Here is a 26,934-nt window from a genome sequence, read left to right on the forward strand (position 1 = left end):
GACCTTGTGGTGGATGATAAGGCTCCGTTGCTATATATAATTAGAGCAGTTTCAGTAATTCATCAGTTGTGGTGATCTAGAGTGATTGGTACCACAACGCCGTTTGCCGCAACTACCTTCTACAGCTCTTTGAACTCTGAAGTCCTATCTGTACTAGTTCTGTTAATTCTGACCACTAGAAGGAGTGCTCTCGCCAAAACCAGATTCATAGATTCAAGTATTTTAAGACCAGAAGGGACCATTATGATAATCTAGAACATAACATAAGAACATAAGAGCAGCCATACTGGGTCAGACCAAAGGTCCATCTCGCCCAGTATCCTGTCTTCTGACAGTGGCCAATGCCAGGTGCCCCAGAGGGAATGAACAGAACAGGTAATCGTCAAGTGATCCATCCCCTGTCTCCCATTCCCAGCTTCTGGCAAGCAGAGGCTTGAGATACCATCCCTGCTCATCCTGGCTAATAGCCATTGTTGGACCTGTCCTCCATGAACTTATCTAGTTCTTTTTTGAACCCTGTTATAGTCTTGGCCTTCACAACATCCTCTGGCAAACAGTTCCACAGGTTGACTGTGCGTTGTGTGAAAAAATATTTCATTTTGTTTGTTTTAAACCTGCTGCCTATTAATGTAATTTGGTGGCCCTTAGTTCTTGTGTTATGAGAAGGAATAAATAACACTTCCTTTTTTACTTTCTCCACACCAATCATGATTTTATAGACCTCTATCATATCCTCCCTTAGTTGCCTCTTTTCCAAACTGAAAAGTCCCAGTCTTATTAATCTCTCCTCACACGGAAGCTGTTCCATACCCCTAATCATTTTTGTTTCCCTTTTCTGAGACTTTTCCAATTCCAATATATCTTTTTTGAGATGGGGTGACCACATCTCCATGAAGTATTCAAGATGTGGGCATACCATGGATTTTTATAGAGGTAATATGATATTTTCTGTTTTATTATCTATCCCTTTCTTAATGATTCCCAATCTAGTCTGACCTTCTGCATAACACAGGCCAAAGAGCTTCACACAATAATTTCTGTACCAAGCCCATAACTTCTGTGTGAGTTGTTTCATATCCTTTAGGAAAACATCCACCCAGGCTTGACTTAAAGACTTCAAGTGATCGTGAATCCACCACATCTCTTAATAAGTTGCTCCAGTGGTTAATTACTCTCACTGTTAAAAATATGTGCTTTATTTCCAGTCTGAATTTGTCTAGCTTTAGCTTCCAGCCTCTGGATCTCAATATACCATAATCTGCTATGTTCAAGAGCCATCTACTATCAGAAATCCCTTGTCCGTATAGGTACTCGCACCCTGTGATCAAGTTACCTCTTAATCTTCTCTTGGATAAACTAAATAGATCAAGCTTCTTTAGTCTGCCACTATAAGGCAGGTTTTCCAAACTATGACTTAATCTTAAGGGCTCTTTTCTGAATCGATTCCAGTTGTTTAACCTCCTTTTTGAAGTGTGGGCTCTGAAATTGGACACCTATTCCAGATGTGGGGTTTCCATTTTGTCCTCTTCATTGGTCTTGTTCATCTGTTCCCATTCTTCACTTGTTACATATTATTCTGTGCTTTGGTTGTTGTTATTTGCCTTATATCTGTACTGTCTTTTATATGTGGATGTCAAAGAGCTTTTATACACAGTAGTTAGTTAAACATCACCACAAGAGCTGGACAAGAGAGGGCTTTTCCCGTACCATAAGAGTTTTTGAAATTTCACATTTTTTCCCATCCCCAAATGGGGCAAATGTCAAAAAGTTTTGTGAACCAATTAGCTGGGAAAAAATCAGATAGGGTCAATCAAAACATTTCGAAACATTTTTTTTTTTGGACCTTTTATATTTTTATCATTTTTAAAAGTATAAATTAACTAACATTTCAAAACAAAATGTCATTTCAAAGCAAAAAAAAATGAAACCCTTCATTTTGAAAATGTCAGAACATCACATTACAGCAATTTGGAACTCTTTTTTGCTTCCCAAATTGTTTTTGACTTGGGAGATTTAACAGAATCCACCCTTTCCCACAAACAGGTCTGGTTTTGACAAATCAGCATTTTCCAACAAAAAAATGTTTTGTCAGAAAATTCCAAATCTGATCTAGTGTCTATCTTCCCTGAGGTAGTTAACAATAGTCATAGCATCAGTCAGTCAACAGAACCAGCACTAAAAGACATTCCCCTGAAGTGCTATTTTGCCCAGTGTTGCAGTTGAGAGAAGCTGCAGCAGATAGCAGAGAGTTTGTTCATTTCTTTCTTCTGTATAACTGGAGACAATTCCTGGGGACAGACAAGCTTTCTGGGAACCAGGTACTGATGTGTGGGCTGGGATTTCTCAAAGAGGGTGTTTCCTGCATGCCATTTGTGACTGCCTCTGTTCCGAGTCTGATGTATGTGTGTAAATAAAGCATATCTCCATGTCATGGATCTTCCCCCAACCTGTAAGGCCCCAGAATTTGCTGCCACTCAGCAGGGTGGCAAGCTTGGTATAAGAAGCAGGCGACTAATTTCAGAAGAAAGGGCAATAGTAGTTATCTGAGATTGTGTTTAATTTGTTACCTGCAATATGAGAATTGTCACAGTCGTCTGGCTTTTAATATTGATGATTCAAGAGGCTGGGGACTGTTCCTTTTGAGTGTTCAAACAGTAATTAACAATTGAGGACACATAGTGACATGAAAGTGTAACATGGATGCCTTAGCTAACCCTTAGGCTAGTGAATTAAAGAACAGAGCAGGCAAGAAGTCTTGGTTATTCAGCTGGAAAGGCAACGGTGAGGAAGGCAGCTACCACACAGGGTGCACGTAAATTGGAGATGGGCCCATGCCAAGAAATATTAATGGAGTTTTGACCCTGTTCTCCTCAAGAGCGCAGAGTAAAAAAGGAGTGGGCCATGGACTGAGAATTAATGTGCCAGTGAAGGCTCAAGCCTGACCTCATCGTGATAACAAGGCACTTAGCTACACCATTAACCTGGCAGCCACAGAGCACCACTCTCCTTGTCACAGCATCCTGTTGCCCTGTACCCCATGGAGCCATTTACACCAGAGCTCCAGCCTACCTCATTATCCTCCTTCAAATCTGTACAAAAAACTTGGCAACAGTGAGGCTGCTGGGGCACTGAGACCACTGATCATGCTGTGCCATATTGTCTCATTGTTTCCTTGTTCTCTCGTCTCTGTATCAATCTGTTGTCTCTTGTCTGATACTCTGCAAGCCCGTTGGGGCAGGGACCATCTCTTTGTTCTGTGTTTGTGATGCACCTACCACAATGGCATCCTGGTCCATGACTGTGGCTCCTAGAACAGTTGCCAACTTTCACACGGTAAATAAACACCCCGACTTTCACAATAAGACAGAAACCAAGCTAATCCCATTTCAAAACAAGGCCAAAGCAAGCCAATTCCTAAGAACCCCAACACTCTGTGTGACTAGATCCCTCCGGCGCACAGTCTGGGACTGTGGTGAGCCCACTGTGCACCCCTGACTCTCTCCCCGCCTTCCCCCTACTTGCCGGGAGCCGATCAAAAAAAAAAGAAACAACAAGCTACAAGCCAAAAACTAGCCAGAAAGCAACTTACAAGCCAATTAAGCCAAAAACAAGCTCACTTTCTGCGTTTTTTCTGCAGGTTTGGCATGTCTGGCTCCTAGGTGCTATGGTAATACAAATAATCAATAATAACATAACTGTATGTAAACAGGCCTGGCCTTAGGGAAAATGGCACTCTGGGCGAACTTCTATTTTGATGCTCCTGGCCCCTGCTGCCTCCCCAGGCCACCCACCCCTCCCCTCTGGCCTCTGCTGCCCCCCACCCGCCACCACCGCCACCACCATTGATCTGAGCTCCCTTCTGCGGCCTCACACCGCAGGCCCACCTCGCGCCTTACCTCTTGACCATGACGCCCCCCTGACCTAGACAGTTACCCACATCACCCACCCGTAAGGCCTTTCCTGGAGGTAAAGCACTGCCCCATCAGAACGGTAATATACCGCCACTCGTGTAAATGTCTGCACAAGGTGCAATGGCAAAGCTGGGCCTGAACAGCTTGTTCCTATTGAAGTCCATGGGAGCCTTTCCACTGACTTCAGTAAGAATTGGATCAGGCCCTAAATAATAATTATTGTTATTATTATTATTTATTTGTATTACAATAGTATTTAGGAGTCCTAGTTCTGGACCAGGGCGCCATTGTGCTAGGTGCTGTACAAATCGTGTTCCATACCTTCAAGAGGATGATATAAACCAAAGCAGGAAGTTATTCAGGGCCTCAGGAAGTGGTCGGAGATTCTTCTTCTTCATTTTAATTGCTTTCACCTAGGAGCCCTGGTTGTGCTGTTGCTGTGGTTGTTTTATTTGTGCATGGTAGAGAATGTCAAAGAGAACAGCTTCATTTATAGTGACCTGTGTTTTGCCTGCTCCTCATTTTCTGGAAACGTCTGTTTTGGGGCTATGCAGCCATGTTGGTCAAGCTGTTGGACAAGCTTTGGAGCCACACAGGGCTCTTCTTCAGGTCTGGGAAAGGAACTCCCAGCATCATCGCAAAAGGCAAGGTGGAGCAGATTTTTTTAGCATAAGTAATACTGTAAGGGACTGTTCAAGGTAGAGTGGCCCGGTAACACCTCAGCAGTCACAGGACAAAAAGAGGGGGTTAATGGGTTACAGGGTGTTGTAAAAAGCCGTAAATCCATCAATCTCTCTCACCAACAGAAGTTCATCCAATAAAAGAGATTATCTCCCCCACCTTGCCTCTCTTTGGGGTATATGTTTCAGGTCTTGGTATCAGCCAAAAGATTAATATCTTTTGGCAGTTTGAGACATAGTCGTCCCATCTTGGAGGGGGGCCATGGGGGTGGACGGAGGGGATGAAACCACCAACACTTTTCCCACTGCAAAAAATGATGGGAAATGATCTACGTTTTTTCACACAGACTAACTCAGGAAGGGGTGAACTTTTAATCTTGGCTTGTTTGGAGAATACCCAGGGCCATGAGGAATTGCTTGGCTGGTTCTAAATAACCACTCTTGGGCACGCTCAGTAGGGATCCGCTAAGGGGTTTAGCAAAGCCTCAAAGATCCTGCCCCCCCCCCTTCCTTTGTGACATCACAATGCCCATTCCCTCTGCCCATAACCAGGGCTTGCTTCTTTCAAGCCACCTGGGTGAGAATTTTTGTGCTCTTTGTGGCATTTACAGTCAGAGCCAGGGTGAAGGTGCAGGAGCTGAACTGCACCGGGAGCAGCAGCTGGTGACGTTCTGGCTGTTGAATTCTGAGGAAGGCAGAAAACCGCAGTCATCGTTTTCAGGTGTACAGTTCTCTGGCCTCAGTAGTTCCACCTATACTTGGACTCTGGAAACATTCACCCTAGAGCAGAGAGCATGCTTGAGGCCATGTTAAGGGCTCAAGTGAGTCATGGGGTCATATACACTGAGTGAATTTCATCCAGGAGAGGTATTCCGGCAGGGGACGGGGTGGAACTCACCCTTTTCTTGTGAAGCTAGGATCTGGCCCCAGAGCGTATAAACATGCATGTGTTCCCAGTGGGATTCAGATACTCCAAAGCTGATCCTGCAGCCAAGTCTAAACTGCATATTTATGAGTGTTTAAACAGGAGTGGGGAGTGCAGGGGGAGGGGACGTTCCTCCAAGTTCACATTCTTAGAAAACCAAGAGAGGAGACAAGAACTTCTGAGTTAGAAAAACAAAGAGTCATCTTGGGATGGGCCCAGCAAACACAGAGGTTTTTCCAAGCATCTTGCGACTTGCTTGAGAATCTTTTATTTCCTTTTCCCCAGGATTTCCCAAGCTCTCTCTTTAAAAAAAAAAAATGTTCTCCCTATTTCTAGCAGCAGCTGAGGAGAGAGCTTGATTGCAAGTTACCTTTTATCATGGAGGTATGTTGAAACCAGACTTCTTCTGGTCTTCTCCTCAGAAAAAGAAACAGTTAAATGGGGAGGGAGGTTGAAGAGTGTGTTAGGACCTGCACAAAGGAAGCCATTTGCAGGGCACTGCACAAAGTTTTATTGGTCCTACAAAACCCAAGAGCTCTGGGCCAGAGTCTTGAATGTCACCTACTGGCACCTTATCCATGTATATGTAGGCACAGAGCACTCTTATAACACGGTCTGGCCATGGTCTTCTCTCCAAAAACCTTTGATAGCTTTCTAATTTCCCCTTCGTTACAATATAGGACTTCTGGTAACAGGCTCATAGCCGAAATCTCCTAGCTCTGTCTACTTACCTATGGGCTTTCTGTTGCAACTGTTGTCAATAGTGTGTAAGTGTTTCTCAAGTAATTTACATGGCATTGTGTGCCTCTAGTGGACTTCATGGAGTCTTCTGTTCTTTTCTCTTCCTAGGTTAAGGAAGGTTCTGCTCGGTTAAATATATATTCAGCCTAGTTCCCCTATACACCAGCCTATACACACACTTTCTTCCATCCTGGTCTTTATTTATTGTTGGTTGTTCAATTATTTTTAAAAATTTGAATAGTTCCTGTTGTGATGGGAACGTTTTCTCAGAGAGGAGGATCTGGCAAAACGCCCTAATGCTGGTTAGGCTCTGGATTAGTCTGCCTTCCTCTGGGAGTTTCCTCCACAGCCAAACCCCCTCAGCTGAGAACACTCCATCTCTGCCTTCCACACGCGTCACGCTGGGCTTTGCGGACGGCCTTTTCCCGAGGAATGTGGCTGCCTGAGGGGGTGTCACGGATGAAGATGAGGCAGTCATGGATGTTGCTGAGCTGACAACCTTGAAGATCAGGTCCAAGGTCTTGCATTGGTGCGGGAAGCAAGTTGGCAGCCCACAAGAGGGACTGTAAGCAGGGGTTACGGGCCTTCTCCCCTGTACAGTTGTAGGGGATCTCTGCAGAGAGATCACTGGCAGCAAGACCTTGATGTGTAGGAGGGCTCGATGCTGGTAAACCACTACTCTCCCAAGCATGTAACAGCTGGAAGAGGCCAGTGTTGCTGACTGTGACTACTCGGGTAGTAAGGATTTGGGGGATTAAATTGCTGGCCCTGGCTCAGCGCTGTTTAGCTTGAGAAATAGGAGGGGATCACAACAGAAGGCGGGAGAGCTGCCAGTGCACTGCACAATTGTGTGTCCAATTTGGCTGAACTGGGTCTGGTGCAGTCTGGAAGGTCAGCTGCTGTGAGCTGATAGAAACATCAGGATCTCCCAGCGCAGGGGTAGGATACAGGTAGCCAGAAAAGGCTATTTTTGCAGACGCTGCTCTAGCCGGCAGACAATTTAACCCCTCCTGTCTCCCCCACACCCATCCTGAGAGCAACATATGGAATGGAAGTTGCTTTATATGGAATGGCAGCAAACAATCCAGTTGTCAAGGGGTAAAGTTATTCAGTGTTCTGACATTTCATAGCAGGGAAATACACCCCTATGCAGAGAGCCAGAACAGGGCCTAGGCACCACCTGCATCACATGTGAGCTTAAATGGGACTTGAGTGGTTCATAAGCCTTCTGCCAGCCCTTTGCATATGAGTGAATTCCCCCCACAGTGCATTTCATATCCCACCCATTGCACTCTGTCACTGCTGCCAATCAGCTTTGAACTATATGCTCCCTGTCCCACTAGAGCTGGCTACAGCATCCCAGGATGTGGTTGCAAAGACTCAGGCAGTCTTGTGTGTACAGATTCTGCGATCACATGCTGCGAGTTCTTTAAGCACCGATGCTTAAAAAACTCCAGAGCTCACATCATGGAAATCTGCAGGCATTGTAATGGAATGCTAAGCTGTATCATACTGTTCAGCCATGACTGGGTGTAAAATACCTTATTTAAACGAACCTCGGCCCTACCGGGTGGAGCATTAAAAGATCTTATGATGAACACATCTGGTGTGTATAAGCAAGCTCTGTGACCAGTCTATACACATGATATGGTGTCAGGAGTAAACTAAGAACAGCAACAAAGGGTGCAGACAGAAGGAACAAAGCAACAAAAGTTGCATGATCTCATCGACATGCCAATGCCCCCAGAGAACTTCAGCTTCGACAAACTTTCAGAATGGACAAGCTGGAAGCAGTGTTTTGCAAGATTTCACCTTGCAAACAAATGCCACAAAGAAACTGGAGATATGTAGGTATCTAATTTATGCTATGGGGAAGCAAGCAGAGTATAGCTTTAAATACTTTAACTTTACTGAAGACAGTCACAAAGATGACTACGAAAGGGTTCTGGCTATATTTGACCCATACTTTATACCCTGGAGAAATGTGGGTTGATGAAACAGCATGTTTTCACCAGGGAATTCAAAAACTGGGGGAAAGTGTTGACTAACTTATAAGAGCTCTGCATACATTGGCTGAAAATTATGATTTGGGGAATGCAAAACATGAAAATATCAGAGACAGGCTGGCTACCGGGTTACCAAATAAAAATCTTTCACAGCAGCTACAGTTGAAGAGAAATTTAACCTTAGCCACACCTATACAGATAGAAAGCATTCAGAATTAGTCAAACAGCAGAATAAAAGACAGGAGCAACATGAAAAACCTGAAGCTAATTTAGAAGCTATGAACAGATACTTGAGTATTAGAAGTCATAATTGTAAAACTCCTAAGAAAGGAAAGAGAACTCCCAGGCAAGAGGGACAAAGTCCAGCCTATATGCACAAGGTGTGGACAAAGTCATATTCCAAGAGACAATGCATGTCCAGCTAGAGGCACACAGTGTAATAAATGCATGAACTATGGACATTTTGCAGCTGTTTGCCCTGCCAAAGGGAATTAACTCATATTACAGAAAAACAAGAGCCCTTGTTTCTGGGATCTATCACCTGTGACAGCATAGATCCTGCACAAATCATTTATTCTGAATCATCCTTAAGGGCTCTTGGGAATGTCATGCATCACTTGTGTTCATTCAGCGCCCGCTGCAGATGGAATTTTTCTGAAGACCATTGAGTGCTTGAAGCTCAAGGCTCTTTGGCGTCACCCAGTGTCATTTGAGCAGATGAAATACAAACCATCCAAACAAGGATCTTATAATAATCTCTCTAGTGCATATTTACCTTGTATTAGTTCCATCCAATGACTTCCATTCTTCTAGCCCTGTGACCTCTAGCAAGATGTAAACAGTAGAAGATCCTGAGCATTCCCTGTTCTCAAGAGACAAATTATGTCTTTTGTTTGGAGTCCCCGGTTTTTTTACACAAATAACAGTCACCCTGCGGCCTTTCCACAGATTTCCAGGGTGGCCAATTCTCACAAGTCTAGTGACCCAAGGGTTTTTCTGACCCATGACTCAGGCTGTTTCCTGAGAGTCTCAGCTTTCAGTTAAAAAGAAAGTTTCTAATCCTCCTGGTTGTGAGGAGAAGTTTGAAAATATGACCCTTAAAATGCTCCAAAATCAGAACTCAAATAAAAGAACCTATTTAAAAAAAAAACTCATGCTTTTTCAGTCAATCTCATCATTTTGCGGGGAAGAGGCTGATATGATTTTTGGTACTTGGGGATCAGCGATACTGGAGTTGGCCTTGGCCATTACTACTGCTGGGCAACTAAACACGCAGTTGTGACTCTTCCATAAAGTTATTGTTATTGTATGTTATTTGTCTTCTGATACAGACCACAATGTGCTAAGGGTTGCCCGTGCACACAGCAAGGCACGGTCTCTTCCCTGAAGGGCATACAATCTGCGATTCTGTGGGCCTGATTCTCTGCTGCCTATTGTCATTTCCACCTGTGTAAGGTACATGGCAAATTAGTATAAAAGCCTACCCCTGGTGTGAGTGAGTGGCATTGTGAATCACCGAATTCAGGTATGGCTCCCTAGCAATAAAATAAAAAAAAGAAAAAAACCCCACAGTAGCAAATTGGAGCCCAGGGTAACTGAGTCAAGCTTCAGAGTGACAGCCGTGTTAGTCTGTATTCGCAAAAAGAAAAGGAGGACTTGTGGCACCTTAGAGACTAACCAATTTATTAGAGCATAAGCTTTCGTGAGCTACAGCTCACTTCCTCAGATGCATATCGTGGAAACTGCAGCAGGCTTTATATATACACAGAGAATATGAAACAATACCTATTCCCACCCCACTGTCCTGCTGGTAATAGCTTATCTAAAGTGATTTCCAGCACAAATCCAGGTTTTCTCACCCTCCACCCCCCCACACAAATTCACTCTCCTGCTGGTGATAGCCCATCCAAAGTGACAACTCTTTACACAATGTGCATGACAATCAAGCTGGGCTATTTCCTGCATAAATCCAGGTTCTCACATCCCCCCCACCCCCATACACACACAAACTCACTCTCCTGCTGGTAATAGCTCAAGCTTGCGGGACATGCACTGCAAGGCTAAAAATAGCAATGTAGACATTCAAGCTTGGAGCCTGAGGTCTGAAACCCAGCAGGGGCGGGGGGAAGGGAGCATCTCAGAGCCTGGGCTCCAGCCTGAGTCCGAACGTCTGAGCTGCTATTTTTAGCCCTGCAGCCCGAGCCCTGTGAGCCTCAGTCAGTTGACCTGGACTCTGAGACTCACAGCCACAAGGTTTGGTTTTGTTTTTTGTTGGTTTTCAGTTTGGGTTTTTTTTGGTTTTTTTTGGCTGTGTAGCTATATTGCATGTACAAATCAGAACAAGGACCAGGAATCACACAATTGCTTTTAGAACAGGAGGACCTGTGGCACCTTAGAGACTAACAAATTTATTTGAGCGTAAGCTTTCGTAAGCTACAGCTCACTTCATCAATTGCTTTTGACAGCTAGCATTTCATTTTAAGTGTTCCTGACAGTTCTTCATGCTGGCCCCGTAAATCACTGTTTCAAAAGTAACCAATTCTTTTTAATGTGCGCCCTCCTCACCGCACTCTGCTAGCCCATCGTAAGATGTGGAGAAAGACTGTCATGTCTCTGCTTGTGAATGGTGAAGCTTGCAGCTGAATGGCATGTGTAATAGGAAAAGGGATGGTTTTGTGGTCACACCACAGGGCTGGAAACGAAGAAATGTTGGTTCTGTTCCTGGCTTTTATACAGACCTAGGGCCATATCCGTCACTGAAGTAACTCCCATGGAGTCAATGACATTACAGCAGCGGGTCAAGTTGGCCCTTCCTGTGTTGCCTTGCCTGAGGCATTCATCTTCTCTGTGGATTAGGCTTTCCATTGCTAAAATCAGGGCAATGATACATCCCCACGGCACAGGGGTGTAACAAAGCTTAATGTGTTATGCCAGCATGGTGCTTTGAGATCCTCAGCTGGCACGTGCTGTGGAAGTGCCTGGTATTAGTGCAGTAACTTTCTGGGCCCCTTCAACTGCTGCTTTCAGATCTTTGTCCCCGTATAAGAGCTCTCATGCTCGTTGTTCTCATGGACCAGTTTCTTTGGCTTGCAGCGTCTATTGCCCTGGGAATTGATGTATCACTAGGTGGCGCTATTCCATCCCAATGGCCTTGTCTGGCCAAAGGAATTTGGCATGTTGAACCCTGTTTGGTCCCCCTAGTACCTCTGTAATATCTCACACACACACACAAATGCTCCCAGTAGTGCACAGGCCATCACAACACTGGGTTCAGAGCAAGGCTAACCACTGAGTTGTCCTCCACCCAGCCAACCCCCACCAGCACAGTGCCAATGTGGTTGGAGACCTTGGTAGAACAGCCCCGACAGAGAATGGTTCTCCCGCTACCATTCATAGTGCATCGATCACAGCTTAGAGGCCTATATGGTCTACTTACTGCAGTCCATTGCACAGGGGTCCCGTTTGCTGGAGCTCCTGAGCTTTACGGATAGCCCATACAGTGAGTAAGGACTCTAGAGATCTGTGGCTACTGTTCTGGGTTGATGCCACATTAAAGAACAGGATCTCCCATGAGCTGGGTGAAGTGTAAGGAAATGGAAGACGGGGAACAGTCCTGCTCTGCTGGAGGAGTGACTAGTGCCCCATAGCACATGCATGTCTGTAATGCTGTCCCGCTGAGGAGCTCAGCAGGCTTTACAAGCATTCATCAGTTTAGCCTCAGCTCCCGCCTGTGATGCAGGTATGTCTTATTAGACCCATTTTTGGATGAGGACACTGAGGTGCAGAGCAACTGGAGGCCCAGTCCTGCAAGATACTGAGTGCCTCCTGGGGGGACGTTGTGCCCCTTCCATTCCCATTGAAATCAGGAGACGGACAATTATCCGGTGATTTTCTGCTGTGAACAGGCAGCAGCAGGGAACTAAACAAAACTGCTCTGCCCCTGTTATCTGTGCCTTGCAGCAGATTTGAACCCAGCTCTTTGGCTGTCAGAAGCTGCAGTGGAGAAGGCTCTTCTACTAGCAGTGTGGGCAGCCAGTGGAAGACAGACAGAGCAAGGGAATATTGTGGCTGAGGACCTGGGGACAAACCCCTACTTGTACCATGCAGTGAGTCAGGACTTTTAATGTTCACGCAGAGCAGACGTGGCCTCTTTTCTTTAAGGTGTCATCTGGAAACAACACACCTGCTAAGCTGCCTGGAAATCATATGGCAATGAAGGGCTTTCCAGTGACCCAACTGCAATCTGAGCCCCTAGGTCCAAGGCATATTCTAAATCTGCAGATCCCAAAGCATCACCTTCAGGGGTAAGGTGGGTTAGTGATTAGGGACAAGGTCAGGGAATTGGGAGACTGGAGTTCTGTTCTGGCCTCTACCACTGGCTTGCTGTGTGACTGTAAGCAATTTGTTTGAACTCTCCGTGCCATCTGTGAAAAGGGGCTAGAGACACCTCCATACCTTGCCGGAGTGCTTTGAGATCCCCAGATCAAAACTGATGAGCACCGCTGCTGATGGTAATTTACAAGCAGCCACCCGTAGCTCTGGACTTAGAGTCACTGGGGAAGATTTCCATGATCCATGCTTTCGCTCCTCACCACGGCCCTGAATTCAGGGAACATAGCTCTTGAAAACCTCTAGAAAATGCCATGGTGTTTGGTGGCATGAGGGAAGCCGTTTGTTATTGTTGGATTGTTTATGGGGCTGAGCCTGCATCTGGGACATTTACAGTCTTTGAGGAGTTCCAGTGCTGGGCCACTTGAGATCCTAGCTCCGTGACCTCCAGCAAGCCGCGGCTCTCATCACTGGAAAAATGCTGTCCGCTGCAGCTTCGCGTGTGCCTCTCTGCCCTAGACGAGGCATCTCCCTACTGCCATCCTGACAGCGGAGTGACCGTCACAACCGCCCCAGTCTACGCTGCCATGCCTGTGGGCAGCGAAACATTGGCCCCTATCAATCCTGCCACTCTCACAGAGGCTGGGAGGAAGTGGTTTTTAGGGGTTGGAGTGGCAGGTCAGTCAGGGTCTCCCAGCAGGCAGGAGGCAGAGTGTCGGGAATCTTGACCCATCCACGCCTCCAGAAACCCTCACTGATTCCCAGCCCTTGCACCCAATTCTTGACGTGAATGTCAAGGCGGTGGGATGCAGGTCGGTCTGGAGCTCACATCCGGTAGGGACCAGCAGGACGGGAGGGCAGGTGGATAGAGAGTGAGAGGCAAAGCCAGGGCTCCTTGGGTTTGGGGGATTAGTAGAACTAAGGACGTGAGAGCAGGGGCGTAGCCCTGCGGGGGGGGGCACAGGAAGGGCGGATCTGGGCAGGGCTAGCACTGGGGTTGGAGACGGGGTCAACAGCACCCGGTGCTGGCAGGAGGGGGACACATCCGAGCTCACAGACACTGAGCTGGGGTTGGGAGAGGTGGGTGGAGCTCCAGCCCCTGTAGGGCCCCCATCTGCCCCATGGGCACGCCCCACCGCCTGTGTGCTCCAGGTGCCTACTGAGCAGTAAGGGGAAGTGAGGGGAGGTGGGCCCCCCCATCCCTTCTGCTCCCCTCCCCGGGGTCTCCTATCCCTTCTGCCTCCACCCCCCTGTCCCCCATCAGTGCCCACCCACCCAAAAGCTGGGGCCCACCCAGTTTTCCTGTCCTAGCTATGCCACTGAGTAAGAACCCCCTTGTTCTGTTGTGAGGAGGGTGTGGGGGAGATCAGAAGGTAAGGGAGTCCCTTTAAGGTCCCTCCAGGCCATTATCTCACCTTTCTGCTGTCAGGGTCACATAGACTGGTACTGGGTCAGTGTACAGAGTGCTGTCCACCTGGGACAAAGCACCTGTGCAGTGGCGAAGTGTCAGTATCCCCACTAGGGAAACTGAGGTATGGAGCGAGAGGTCCGGTCCTCAACCCTGCCTGTCTAGATTCTGTGCCCATGGTTGTGTTATCTGAGCATCTCGATACCATGGTGAAGGGGGTGGGCTGGATGGATAGACCGAGCTGATTTGCCCAAGGTCACACAGTGACTTAGCCCCAAACCCAGGGATGCTAAAGACTTCAGAGAGGGAACCCCAGCCTCTTGACACTAACACCCACTTCTGAATACCAGTTGTCACCTGCCTGCGCCTGGAGACACTGTGGCATTTCTCTTCCGCAGTTATTCAGGGCGTGCTGTAACGGGTGTCCTTGTGAAAGGACCAGCCCCCCGCACCAACTGCGTCAGGAAGGAAGCTGCTCAGAGATTCTGGCTGCATCCAGGGAGCTGAGGCCAGAATTCAATTGGAGTCAGTCCAGTTTCATTTGTGCATTTGTCATTTTCACGACTGGCAACTCCCAAAACAATCCGATGGTATCACCTTAAACTGAGTTGCTGCCTGGGGGATGAGCAAAGGCCACAGGATGGAGGCAGCATAGGAGAGGTCAGTGTGTGGGTGGGAGACCTCCATGCGTGTCTACATGGTGAGTCAGTGGGTGATGCTCTGCCCATACAGGGTTTGGAAACTGTGGTTGATAACTAACTGAGCTTCCCACGAGACATCCTGTGAGACAGCCAGGGGGTGCCCCAGCTGGGAATGACCGAATGAGGTGTCCTCAAAACCCCATGATAAGCAGAAGGTGAGGGTGTTCACCCATGAGCCAGGAGGAAAGCTGCTGGTGAAAAGGAAAATTAACTGGTTTCCTGGATGCTCTGTGAACATAATTCAGCCAAGCCTCTGTGATGTAGGAAAACATCGGTATCCTGACAGAGAACTGAGGGGGAAAGTGACTTACCCGAGGTCACAAAGTGAGCCAAACTGGCAGCCAGGAGTGGTTCATATTTCCACCTTTAGCCCATGAGACTGCAGCATCTCCCATCAAGTGACTTCATTTCTCTAGAGCAGGGGTGGCTCCGGAGCCACATGCGGCTCTTCAGACGTTAATATGCGGCTCCTTGTCTAGGCACCGACTCCGGGGCTGGAGCTACAAGCGCCGACTTTCCAATGTGCCAGGGGGGGCTCACTGCTCAACCCCTGGCTCTGCCACAGGCCCTGCCCCCACTCCAACCCTTCCAGCCCCTGCTCTGATCCTGCCGTGCCCTCGCTCCTGCCCCTCCCCCCTGTGCCTCCTGCATGCCACAAGACAGCTGATTGGGAGGTGCAGGGAAAGAGGGGGAGGCGCTGATCGGCGGGGCTTCCGATGGGCAGGAGGCGCTGGAAGCAGGGGCGGGAGCTAATGGAGGGCTGCTGATGTATTACTGGCAAAGAGTTGGAGCATTAGCTTTCATGGGTGAATATCCACTTCGTCAGATGCAAGTGAATACCCATTTCATCAGATGCATCTGATGAAGTGGGTATTCACCCACGAAAGCTTATGCTCCAATACGTCTGTTAGTCTATAAGGTGCCACAGGACTCTTTGCCGCTTTTACAGATCCAGACTAACACAGCTAACCCTCTGAGACGTATTACTGTGGCTCTTTGGCAATGTACATTGGTCAATCCTGGCTCCTTCTCAGGCTCAGGTTGGCCACCCCTGCTCTAGAGCACATTTGTCCCATTACAGTCCTATGTACCACGCAGCCCCAATGCCTGAGGCCTCAAACCTGGGAGACAGGGAAGAGCTGGGGTCAGCTGTCACTTTTGAGAGAAAGGTTGCTGCCGAGGTAGGTTTTAAAGCCATTGCACATTTAAATAAGTTCCTTTCTCTGGGCATCTCACCATGCAGCTGACCCACACACGGGCACCACATCCATTGTGTAAGATCAGCCCTCATAACTGAATGCTGCCTATGCACCGCAGTGTATTTTCAAACATGCGCTACTTTCAGATTCTGCACCCACATATTCTCAGACTGCCCAGAGCACATACACAGGACGGGCCACGCACACACAGAGAAATGTGCTTTTTCGCCCTCTCCTGACCCCAAAACACTTACGCGGCTATTGCTCCAAAGTCACCTGCTGGCCGAATCCAAACGTAGCCCAAAGGTGAATGGTTTGGACAGTCAGGAGCACATGAAAACAAGAGGGTTTAATGGAAACTGTACCGTGGTTTTATTTATGGCAGGTCCTACTGGAGAATGGGATAATGATGCATCACTACAATGGGATTCCCCATCCTGCTGGTCTTACTCACGCAAAACTCCAGTGAAGGACTGTATAAGGATTGCAAGATTTGGGGCAAAAATTTCAAAAATGCCTAAATGCCATAGGCCATTGATTTCAGTGACAGTTAGTTGTTCTTTAGCTGCTTAGGAGCCTAAATCTCACTGAAAATTGCTGGGATTTTGGCTTTTACGTGCTTCAATCCGTTTTGAAAAGGGGACTATGGCTCCTAACTCACTTAAGTGCTTTTGAAAATTTGATCCTGGGTCCTTAGTGTGTTCAATATGCAGTATTCTTACACCATGCCTGGATAGCATCTGCAGTGTAACTATTACATAACGTAGACCCAATCCTGAAAGCCCTCCATGTGGCTATGTGCGTGAGAGAGAGAGAGAGAGCTCGTTCTTTCTTACTAATGATTTTTCTGGCTTATTGAAGGCTCAGCATTATTCCTGCCTACCAGACTGATGAATGCTTAAATGTATATAATGTTACTAGCCAAGGACATAAAATATGAGCTGTATAATCACACTGCAAGTGGTGGGATGAATTATGTATGCACTTAATATGTGTCTCTTTAAGGGGCATGCATATTTGCATACTAATAGCGATGCTAATGAGCCCCTAGGTTTGGTATGTACACAAAATTCTGCTGGGAGAAAAACAACCAGTGTTAAACTTCAGTGAACTCTCCTACTGCTTTTCGAATACACAGCTTTTCCGACACTACAGAAACAAGGGATCAGCTACAGCACTCACATTACACCAACAGGTGATAAGTGTGTGGGTATGTATTTTTTCCCTAAAATGTGCTATTGTAAGCACGAATTGATCTCTTAGCTGGCATGACTCAAGACATAGGTTCAGGATTCATTTTTAAAGAGCCGCTCCTTTTCTCTTTATTGTTGTAGCTTTGTGTTCTTTTCCTCTCTTTTTTTCCTTTTAAATAAGAACACTTTGGACTTCTACTGCTCCTTTCATCTACAGAACTCACTGCACTCAACAAACAGTCCTGAATTAAGCCTCACTACACTGCTGGGAAGTAGAAAAAGGTTGTTATCCTCATTTTGCCTGCAGGGAAACTGAGGCACGGAGCTATTGCGTGAGCTGCCCACGGTCAGACAGAAGTCAATGTCACAGTCAGGAGTAGACCCCCACCAGATCGAGCGCACAGGCCTGAGCTCCAACCACTGGACTGTCCTCCTACTCTTTGTATTTAAGAGACAGACACACACACACCTAGAGAACCACATTCAAATTAGAACTGGATCTAAGCTGGAAAATATGGGTGTGGCTCGAGAATTTGAACCTTCCAGAGGTTAGGGGCACCCAGATCTGGGGTTTGTTTCAGTGCACAATAATGATGAGAAGCAGTTGTGAAATTCAGATCAGGATCTGGGTTTGGAGTCCAGTCTCCAGCACCAGCACCGATGTATTTAAAATAAACTGGCTAAGTGCAGGTGAACCTGCCTATTTCTAGTAGCTGACCTCAGCCATCTCACACCGCCAGTCCCAGCTGCCTTTTTGCCATCTTCGACGCATTCCTCAAACCCTCCCCTCCTGCCTCCGCTGCTCTCTCGGCACAGGATATCACTTATGTCTTTCAAGAGAAAATTAACAACAGGTGACATGACCTTCCCCATCCCCAAAGCTTGTCTTCCCTTCCCCTCTTGCAACTGTCTCCTCCCCAGTCACAGACGCAGAAGGTTCTCGTCTGCTCTCCTCTTTTAACCCCTTCCCGTCTCCTGATGTCCCTCATGCCCACTCGCATCCCCTCCTGGCTCCTTGACTCTCTCTTCTCTTTAACCACGCACTTTCCTCTGGCTCTGTCCCCTCACAACAGAGGCATAACATAAGTTTCTCCCATCTTGAGAAAAATCACCCTTGACCCACTTCCCTCCAACTACCCCCCATCTCCATTCTGCCTTACCATCTCTAAGCTCATTGAATGTGCTGTCTAAAATCGGTCTGGAGTTCTTCTCCTCCAATCCCACCCTAGACCCTCTCCAGTCCAGCTTCCACTCCCTGCACTCCACTGAAACTGCTCTCACCAATGACCTGTTCCTAGCCTAAGCTCAGAACCAATACTCCACCCTCCTCCTCCTTCACCTGCCAGCCCCCTTCTCCCCACCATCGAACATGCTCTTCTTCTTGAGACCTTGTCTTCCCTGGGCTTCGGTGAATCTGTGCTCTCCTCCTACCTCTAATCGCGCTCTCCATGAGCCCTTCAAAGGATCCTCCTCATTCCCCCTCCAGCTTCCTGTGAGGGCTCCCTGGGGCTCCATCCTTGATCCCCTTCTCTTCTCCCTCGACACCTCCTCTCTGGGTAATCTCATCCACAAGAACAAATACAGCTACCATGCCTGATCGATCTACCTCACTACTCCAGACCTGTCTCCTTCTGTCCAAACTACAATCTTGGCCTGTCTTTCTGACATCTCAGAGCCACCAGCTCAAGCTCAACATGGCTAAAACAGAGCTCTTAATCTTCTTAATCTTCTCCCTAAACCCTTACCACTACCTCTTTTCTCAGTCAATGTGGAGAACACCACAGTCTTCCCTCTTACTCAGGGCTCTAACCTGGGCATGATCTTCAACTCGGGCCTCTCGCTAGGACCTCACATCCAAGCATCTTGCAGAGTCTGTCTGTGTAACATGTCTAACAGGGCCGCTGAGCCCCAGTTAAAGTGTGGGGGAAGAAACACAATTTCTCCTCTTGCCTCCTGACCCCCTCTTCCCCTCTCAGGTGCCCCACCACCCCTACCAGCCTGTCCCCCGGTCCGTGAGCCCCTATACCCACCCTCTCCAAATCTGAGTGAGTGTCATTGCAACCCAGCATGCCACATAGCAATGCCACTCAGACTTAGTGGGTGGGTGCAGGTACTCATGGGTCAGGAAGTTTGTGACGGAGGGGCAGGTGGCTGGGCCAGATCAGAGTGAGTTGCTGCTTGGCCAAATTTGAGTGAGTGGTGTTGCAACTGGGCACATAGGGTCATAGAGTCATAGAATATCGGGGTTGGGAGGGACCTCAGGAGGTCATCTAGTCCGACCCCCTGCTCGAAGCAGGACCAATCCCCAACTAAATCATCCCAGCCAGGGCTTTGTCAAGCCTCACCTTAAAAACTTCAAAGGAAGGAGATTCCACCACCTCCCTAGGTAACGCATTCCAGTGCTTCACCACCCTCCTAGTGAAAAAGTATTTCCTAATATCCAACCTAAACCTCCCCCACTGCAACTTGAGACCATTACTCCTTGTCCTGTCCTCTTCTACCACTGAGAATAGTCTAGAACCATCCTCTCTGGAACCACCTCTCAGGTAGTTGAAAGCAGCTATCAAATCCCCCCTCATTCTTCTCTTCTGCAGACTAAACAATCCCAGTTCCCTCAGCCTCTCCTCATAAGTCATGTGTTCCAGTCCCCTAATCATTTTTTTTGCCCTCCGCTGGACATTTTCCAATTTTTCCACATCCTTCTTGTAGTGTGGAGCCCAAAACTGGACACAGTACTCCAGATGAGGCCTCACAAATGTCGAATAGAGGGGAACGATCGATCTGCTGGCAATGCCCCTACTTATACATCCCAAAATGCCATTGGCCTTCTTGGTAACAAGAGTATACTGTTGACTCATATCCAGCCACTCAGTTTTGGCACGGCCAAAAGGTAGTAGTTGGACCATGGTCCAGGTGGTGTCCCCGGCTCTGCAACCTATGTCTATGACATGGCCTTTCCTATCCATCTGCACAGCTAAAACTTTGTTCCAGGCTCTCATCATCTCATGTCTCGATCGCTGCAACGTCCTTCTCTCTGGCCTTGACAAATGCAGTCTTGCCCCGCTCTCATCCCTTCAGAAAACAGCTGCAAAGATCCTTTTCCCAGCTTGTCACTTTCACCAGGGCACCTCTCTCTTTGCATGCCTCCACTGGCTCCCCCTTCTGGTCATACCCAACATAAGCTGTTTTTCTTCACTTTCAAGGCCCGTCACAATCCGCTCACATTCACTACTGAGATGTCGACTTCCCGCTCCGATTGGCCCGTGATGCCAGCCTACAGCACCCACTTGTCACATTTTCAAACCAGCGCCTTCTTGCTTTCTCCGAGGCTGCCCCTCATCCTTGGGGGGCATGCCCCAGAAACACCCACAAAGCTGCTTCATTGTGCCCCTTTCCATTCCTCCGTAAAACGCTCCTTTGCCAGGATACCTACAAAAACACTTGACAACAATTAGTCGGTGGCTTTGGCACACCAGCGGCCTGGCATGCTGACCAGCGTTGTGTCTGTTTCCTTGTACTCCCCCATCAGTCTGTATCCAGCTGATGCCTCTTGTCTGATATTTACATTGTACGCTCTTTTTTGTTTGGTGTTTGTACAGCACTTCGAACAGTGGGGTGCTGAGCTTGACTAAGGCTCCTATGTGCCACAGTATCACTAATCATTGTACCCGGGTAAAACCCAGCCACTTAATCACAGCTCAAGTGGTTTTGGTGTTGCACATCTCTATTGACAATAGCGTTGCCTGTTTCAAAGATCAACAAAAGCCTAAACGTTCAGAGTTAGCTGCTGTAAATCTCCACTTAGCCCTGGTTCAGCACGGGGTTTTGGTCCCAGTTGAAAGCCTCACTATTCAGGCTATTGCTTAAGCATATAATTAACTTTAAGCACATGCTTAAGTCCCACTGAGGGCAATGGAACTTAAAAACATACTTAAATTTAAACACATGGCTTGAGTGCTTTCCTGAATGGGGTCTTATGCACATACTTAACTTTAAGAACATGCTTAAGTCCAGCCTTCCTTATGACATCACTTAAACATGTGCCTAACTCCCCTGGGCTTCAATAGGCCCTGAGCACATGCTTATAGTTTCAGCATGCACTTAAGGTCTGTGCAGAACAGGGATGGATTTAAGCACACGCTTAAAGTTAGGCATGTGCTCAAGTACTTTGCTGAATTAGGGCCCTGGGTTTTATAGAGTATATGTTCATCTATCAGCTGATTTTGGAAGCTCCTCACTGGACCATGGAAGGTTTTCTCCTTAACGCTGAATTTCTGGATCATTGTGGCTTCATGCCAGACTCTCAACACCCTTTCGACTGTTTTGACACCAGGGTTATGTGTGCAGATAAAATAATAATGATACCCAGCTAATGATATTTACTAAAATACAAATTAACCCTCAGTCACACAGTGTCGTGATTTGTCACCCAGAGCTAAAATTAAAAGCAGTTAAGGCTGAGTCAGAAAGTTATTTCAGGCTTTTCTGTGTAATAATAAGCAGCAGACTCTGCAGGTGCAACAGTGACACCTGCTGGCTATGATGGGAGGTCCTGTTCTTTTCTGTCAAGAAAAACAGAGGTGGAAAGCACAAAGCAATGATCTGTTCGCATTCCTTTGCAGTGACAGTGGAATAACGTTTAATTTAATCATGCTAAATTAATTATTATGGTATGTTAAATTCATTAATTTTAAATTCCTGGTTGATTTAATAACATTAATTCAGAGAGGGGTTGTCACAAATGCCTACCTGAATTGGGATTGAAAGTCACTGGGACTCATGTACCTAAATCCCTTTGGTAATTGTGACAATCCCATCCTTAAGCCTCTTGCTCACTGCATTGTATTTTTGCTTGTGTGTTTCTTCTAAAGTTAATAAAGCAAAGAGCAAGCAAAAATATAACTGGGAAGATTTGAGAGGTTATATTTTGTTTGAAATTTTTTTTAAAAGGCTCAAGAGTGAATAACAGTCAGCGATTAAGTTGCAATTTTATAGCTGCAAATCTCCAAACACTCTGCAAAGAAAGGTCCGTACCATTTTGCCCCTTCGACAGATGGGGAAACAGAGGCACAGAAAGGTGAACTGAGTTGCAGAAGGACAGTGCCAGAGCTGAGAATAGAAGCCAGGACCAGTGCCTTATCAATTAGAACACTCTGCTTCCAGGTCCAAAAAGCACTCCAATAAGTTTAATTAATATCCCGTTCAAAAGACAATAGTGGTGCTATGAAGATGGAAGCCTAGAATCACAGCAGCTGTTGCAGGGAATTACACCTCTCTGAATTATGCTGGCCCTTAGACTGCACCCCTGGTCTGTAATCCCACCACTCACCCTCTCTCAGAGTTTGTGCTGTGCAAGGCTGCTGCTGCCATGTGCTGAATCGGCATATCTTCTTGTCCTGCCCGCTCCTGAGCCAGCGCCTAAGGCTTTTCAGGCTGGGCTGGACTCCCTCATTTGGTCCCTGCAGTGGGAGGGAAGTTGTGGCTGTTCTGTGCCATTGCATTCTTCTCTTGGTGGACTCTCCACTCAAGGGCCACCATACAGGCTGTACATGGGTAGAAGCCAGTGTATATCCCTGTCAAGAGCAGGCCCACGATATCTACAAAAGCAGCCATTTGTTAAAATGGGCAAAGTAAAGAAGACATAATTAGAGGGTAACTTTGTGCCCCAGTTCCTTTTCCTATCCCAGAAGGGGACACACACATCCAAGGTATAAATTAGCAGTAAAACAGTGTTCCCAGGGCTCATGCTATTCACTTTTTTCTTTAACTCCCAGCTTCTGGAGTCACGTGATTGTGTGAAAATCTCAGCTTTCGTTTAAAATAAAAAGTACATTTCTAGCCCTCGAGGTTGGGGAGACAAGTTTGAAAAAGGGAACCCTACAGGCTCCAGGGCCAGATTGTAAATGAAAAGAACCCCACATTTATTTATTTTTTAAATCTCATGATTTTGTGCACCTGAGTCATGATTTTTGAAATTTTGGGCTTGGTAATCATGGGAATGACTTAATCACACAGCCAACTCCATGCAAAAGCAGTGATGTCCCAGTGTGGTGCATGCTGGGATGCCACAACAGAATGGGGAGCCAGCAGCCTGTGATGGGGGGCAGAGACAGAAGGTAACTTTTGGTTCTGCAGGATGCAATGCCGCTCATAGCCTGGTTAATGGTCGCATTTGGCACCTCCCTATTACAGAAAAGTTCTATAGAATTGAACAGAGCGACAACTTACCTCTCTGTGGACTTTTGAAACCAGACACTTCAGGTTCTTCCCTATTCAGCTCTACAGGGCGGTTTCAAAGTTCTATAGAAAAGATTTCATTCTCTAAAATGTATATGACCTTGAATATCAGACCCTGATAAATGTCCAAGCTGGTAGGGGCTGCCTCTTCTTTTTCAGTCCATTCTTTGGTTTACAGAACCGATACACATTTTGAAGGCAAATCTAATTTAGTTATGTATCCCTGGCTCCTTGAGTTATGGGTAGGGTTCTGCTGCTCCCCACAGAAGGACAAAATTATTATCCCAATACACCATCTATTGTAAATCTCTCCTGGGAGTTAAAAAGGGTCTTGGCGTATGTGCATGCTTTGACTATGTACAGTTGAACGAGACACTTAGTTACGTCTTTCTTTAGGTTTCTTAAGTAGTAATAAATAGTGTGCACTAGTAAAGCACTATTCAGCTCAGGATCCCAAAGCACTTTAGACACACTATTGAACTAAGCCTCATCAAACCCCTGTGAGGTAGGTTTACATCACTAGCCAGATGGTTCATCTGGTGCCCAAATGGCCTCATGAGTCAGTAGCAGATCTACGGCTATAATAACCCAGGAGTCCCCCGCTCCCCACCACACCTCCCCCACTTCCTTGCCATATATACACATTTATAGTTCACTACACTGTTTTTTCCATTCTCCCTAGCTAGAATCCAAGCTGCAAGGACCTTGAGGATTGTATAAACTGGCCACATGCCTCCGCTCTCCAAACAGGAGAGGAGCGGCAGCTCGGGACAGAGCTCTCCATAAAAGTCAGCGAGATCCTGTACATGCACCCTGGGTACAGATTACTGTCTTCCCTCAGAATTTATTAGTGTTTCATCTGCCTTGAAACAGGAACTGCCTTCATGTTGATAACTGACAGCACTCGTTTCTCTGTGGCTTCCACAAGCACCTCAGTCTCGCTTGTTCAATTGCTCTCTTCTATAGTTTGCAAGCACACTGCAGTGTTTGTCAGTGACTGACATCAGCGGTCCCTTGGGGACTAGTTCTTTGTCTGGCGCTAGCATTGGGGAAACCATCAATGTCACACACAGCTGTGCTGTCTGTCTGTCTGGGTTCATATACCACACTCACCACCGCAGCAGGCTGGTGCTGCAAGACTCATTCTGAGCCCTGCATCCTTTTTCTCATTGATCACAAGAGCTCAGCAGTTAACGTGGTTTACCTGCACCTCAGGATCCAGGGCCAAATGAGTGATATCCTCTAAGACATGCAGATAAAGACTCTGCAATGAGGAACTGGATGGCTCAAGGGATTGGTAGATCAGCCCCAGGAGACCTGTGCCAGCCTGTGCTGGCGTTGAGAAAAAGCAGCTGTCCAGTGGCCTGCTTGGGCTGGGATGAAGGTCTCAGCTTGCTGCCAAGTAAACATGTGTCTATCATAGAAACCTTCATCACAACCCACCCACCCTACTGTCTGGGAGCCTCCAGCTGGGCCGGGTTTTGGAGGCTTTTTCCTGTGAGGGCATCAAGGAAGTGGGTGGTCTGATGTGCTGCCATATCTGTTGCGTTTAGAAGACTTGGATTCCAGGCCTGTCAACCAGGTACTTTCCTGAAACACCTAGTTCACTCAAAGACGGTATCACAGGGGCCAGATCCTCCCCTGGTACAAATGGGCATGGCTGCATTGACTTCACTTGCACTGTACTGATTTGCACCAGATGAGAAGCTGGCTTTATACCTTTACAGGTAAGAAAGGAAACGTTGCCTTGTGGTCTGGCTTGTGGCTTCTAAGCCTGTCTCTCTGTGAATCGTGGGAAATGGTTTAGGCCCGAGGGCTGTTCCCAGAGCCCAGCCCAAGCAGCCAGGATGGGCGCTGGGCAGGCATGTGGGGGGATGGTAAGAGAAATATTTCCCCTATGCTGAGTGCCTTCATCAGCACTGCTCTGGTGAAGCTGTTTCATCCCTGAGGCTGTCCCACTGGGCCGGGGGGTACTGTAGTTCCCATCTCCTGCACAGTCTGACTGCACTGTTACGAGCACCTAGGGGCCAGGCCTGCCAGCCTTGCTTCTGCTCAGCAGTACCTCGCTGAGCAAAATGGTGCCGCTCAACCTGGGGCATTGAAACAGAGAGTGAGACCCTCAAATCTTGGTCTATGGTGCATGTTGATTTTATGCAGGGTTACAATCAGTTTCGCCCTTCCTTGCAGAGTTGTATATTCTGAGCTGCCGTTCAAGGTCCCCGTGGCCTCCCTCTAACCGTGTTTGTCCCAATTTCCTCCAAGGTTCCTTCTTTCCTTCCCTGAAGCCCTCCGACATGGTCTTCAAGATCATCTTCTGGCTGGGGTACTTCAACAGCTGCGTGAACCCCATCATCTACCCCTGCTCCAGCAAAGAGTTCAGGAGAGCTTTCGTCCGGCTGCTCAAGTGTCAGGGCCACCGGCACCGGCGGCCCATCTGGAGGGTGTATGACAACCACTGGCATGCCACCTCCATGAGCAGCTCGGAGCGGGATTGCGACAGGGACATGGGGCCCAGAATCACCGCCCTCAACAGCTCTTTCATATTGAACTCCATCCCCCAGGAAAGAACCCCTAAGAGGCGAACGCTAAGCTTCAAAGGGTGGAAAATGGTCACCGCTTTCCAAAAACCATCCTCCACCCAGCTGAAAGAAAAGATGAACAGCCTCTCCAACAAAATAAGGGGTGGCTCCTGCAAAGGGGGCATGACCGCAGCTTACAAAATGGAGGTGGAGTCCGTTTCTATAGGGATCCCTAATGACTTCACGGAGGCTATTGACTACCAAGTGTACGATTTACCAGACTGCTGTGGGCTCAGAGAAACGGATATTTAAAGCCCCGGGACAACTATTCGTTTGTTTTAAAATGTGCATTATATGTGGTTAGAGGGAACGAAAATGGGATGCAATCGATATGTTTGTCAGGCAGACTGGAAAAAGCGATCAGGTGTCAAATGAGCCACCGGAAGGTTCTGTGATCGCCGCCCACTAAGGTTACAGGGTGCTAAGGGCTTAGTATAAGGGAAATACTAATGCTCTAATGCAATGCCAGAGTCTTATCCGCTGTATTGCCAAGTGAAGGAAGCAGTGGGACTGTGGGGCCTGTGGGGAAATGATCTGGTTCTTCTGGTCGGGCGATGGTGTTTCATAGCTGCTGTGCAATTCAGGGGAAACTAGAATGCATCCTTCAAGATTCCAAAAAAAATAGAAAGGTCAACACCATGAAGGAACCAAAGCTGGGTGTAATTCTCCTGTCATAGTGCACGTGACCACAGCTCCTTCCAGAGGCTGTTCCCAGCAAGGTAAGGGCTTCTGGTGAACGTCCCAGGGTTTGATTCCTGCTGTCGCCTGTGGGGGTCTCTGATCATAGAATCATAGAATATCAGGGTTGGAAGGGGACCTCAGGAGGTCACCTAGTCCAACCCCCTGCTCAAAGCAGGGCCAATCCCCAATTTTCACCCCAGATCCCTAAATGGCCCCCTCAAGGATTGAACTCACAACCCTGGGCTTAGCAGGCCAATGCTCAAACCACTGAGCTAGCCTTCCTCTGCCACAGGTATATCTGGCCACAGGTTACTACATATGCGTAAAATGGGTTTATGGCTGAA

The 26,934-nt window shown here is 47.4% G+C and overlaps 1 protein-coding gene across 1 annotated transcript in view; it reads left to right on the forward strand.

Annotated features, from left to right (window-relative positions):
• The window catches only part of ADRA1D (adrenoceptor alpha 1D), a 72,533-nt gene extending 46,372 nt beyond the window's left edge, over nucleotides 1-26,161 (forward strand). Inside the window, exon 2 of the mRNA XM_073342927.1 lies at nucleotides 25,593-26,161. Within this exon, the coding sequence (XP_073199028.1) occupies nucleotides 25,593-26,161 (569 nt within the window). The remainder of the gene's footprint in view (nucleotides 1-25,592) is intronic.
• Nucleotides 26,162-26,934: the final 773 nt, after the last annotated feature.

The sequence above is a fragment of the Lepidochelys kempii genome, chromosome 4 (genome assembly GCF_965140285.1).
Source record: "Lepidochelys kempii isolate rLepKem1 chromosome 4, rLepKem1.hap1, whole genome shotgun sequence".
NCBI classification, from domain to species: domain Eukaryota; kingdom Metazoa; phylum Chordata; order Testudines; family Cheloniidae; genus Lepidochelys; species Lepidochelys kempii.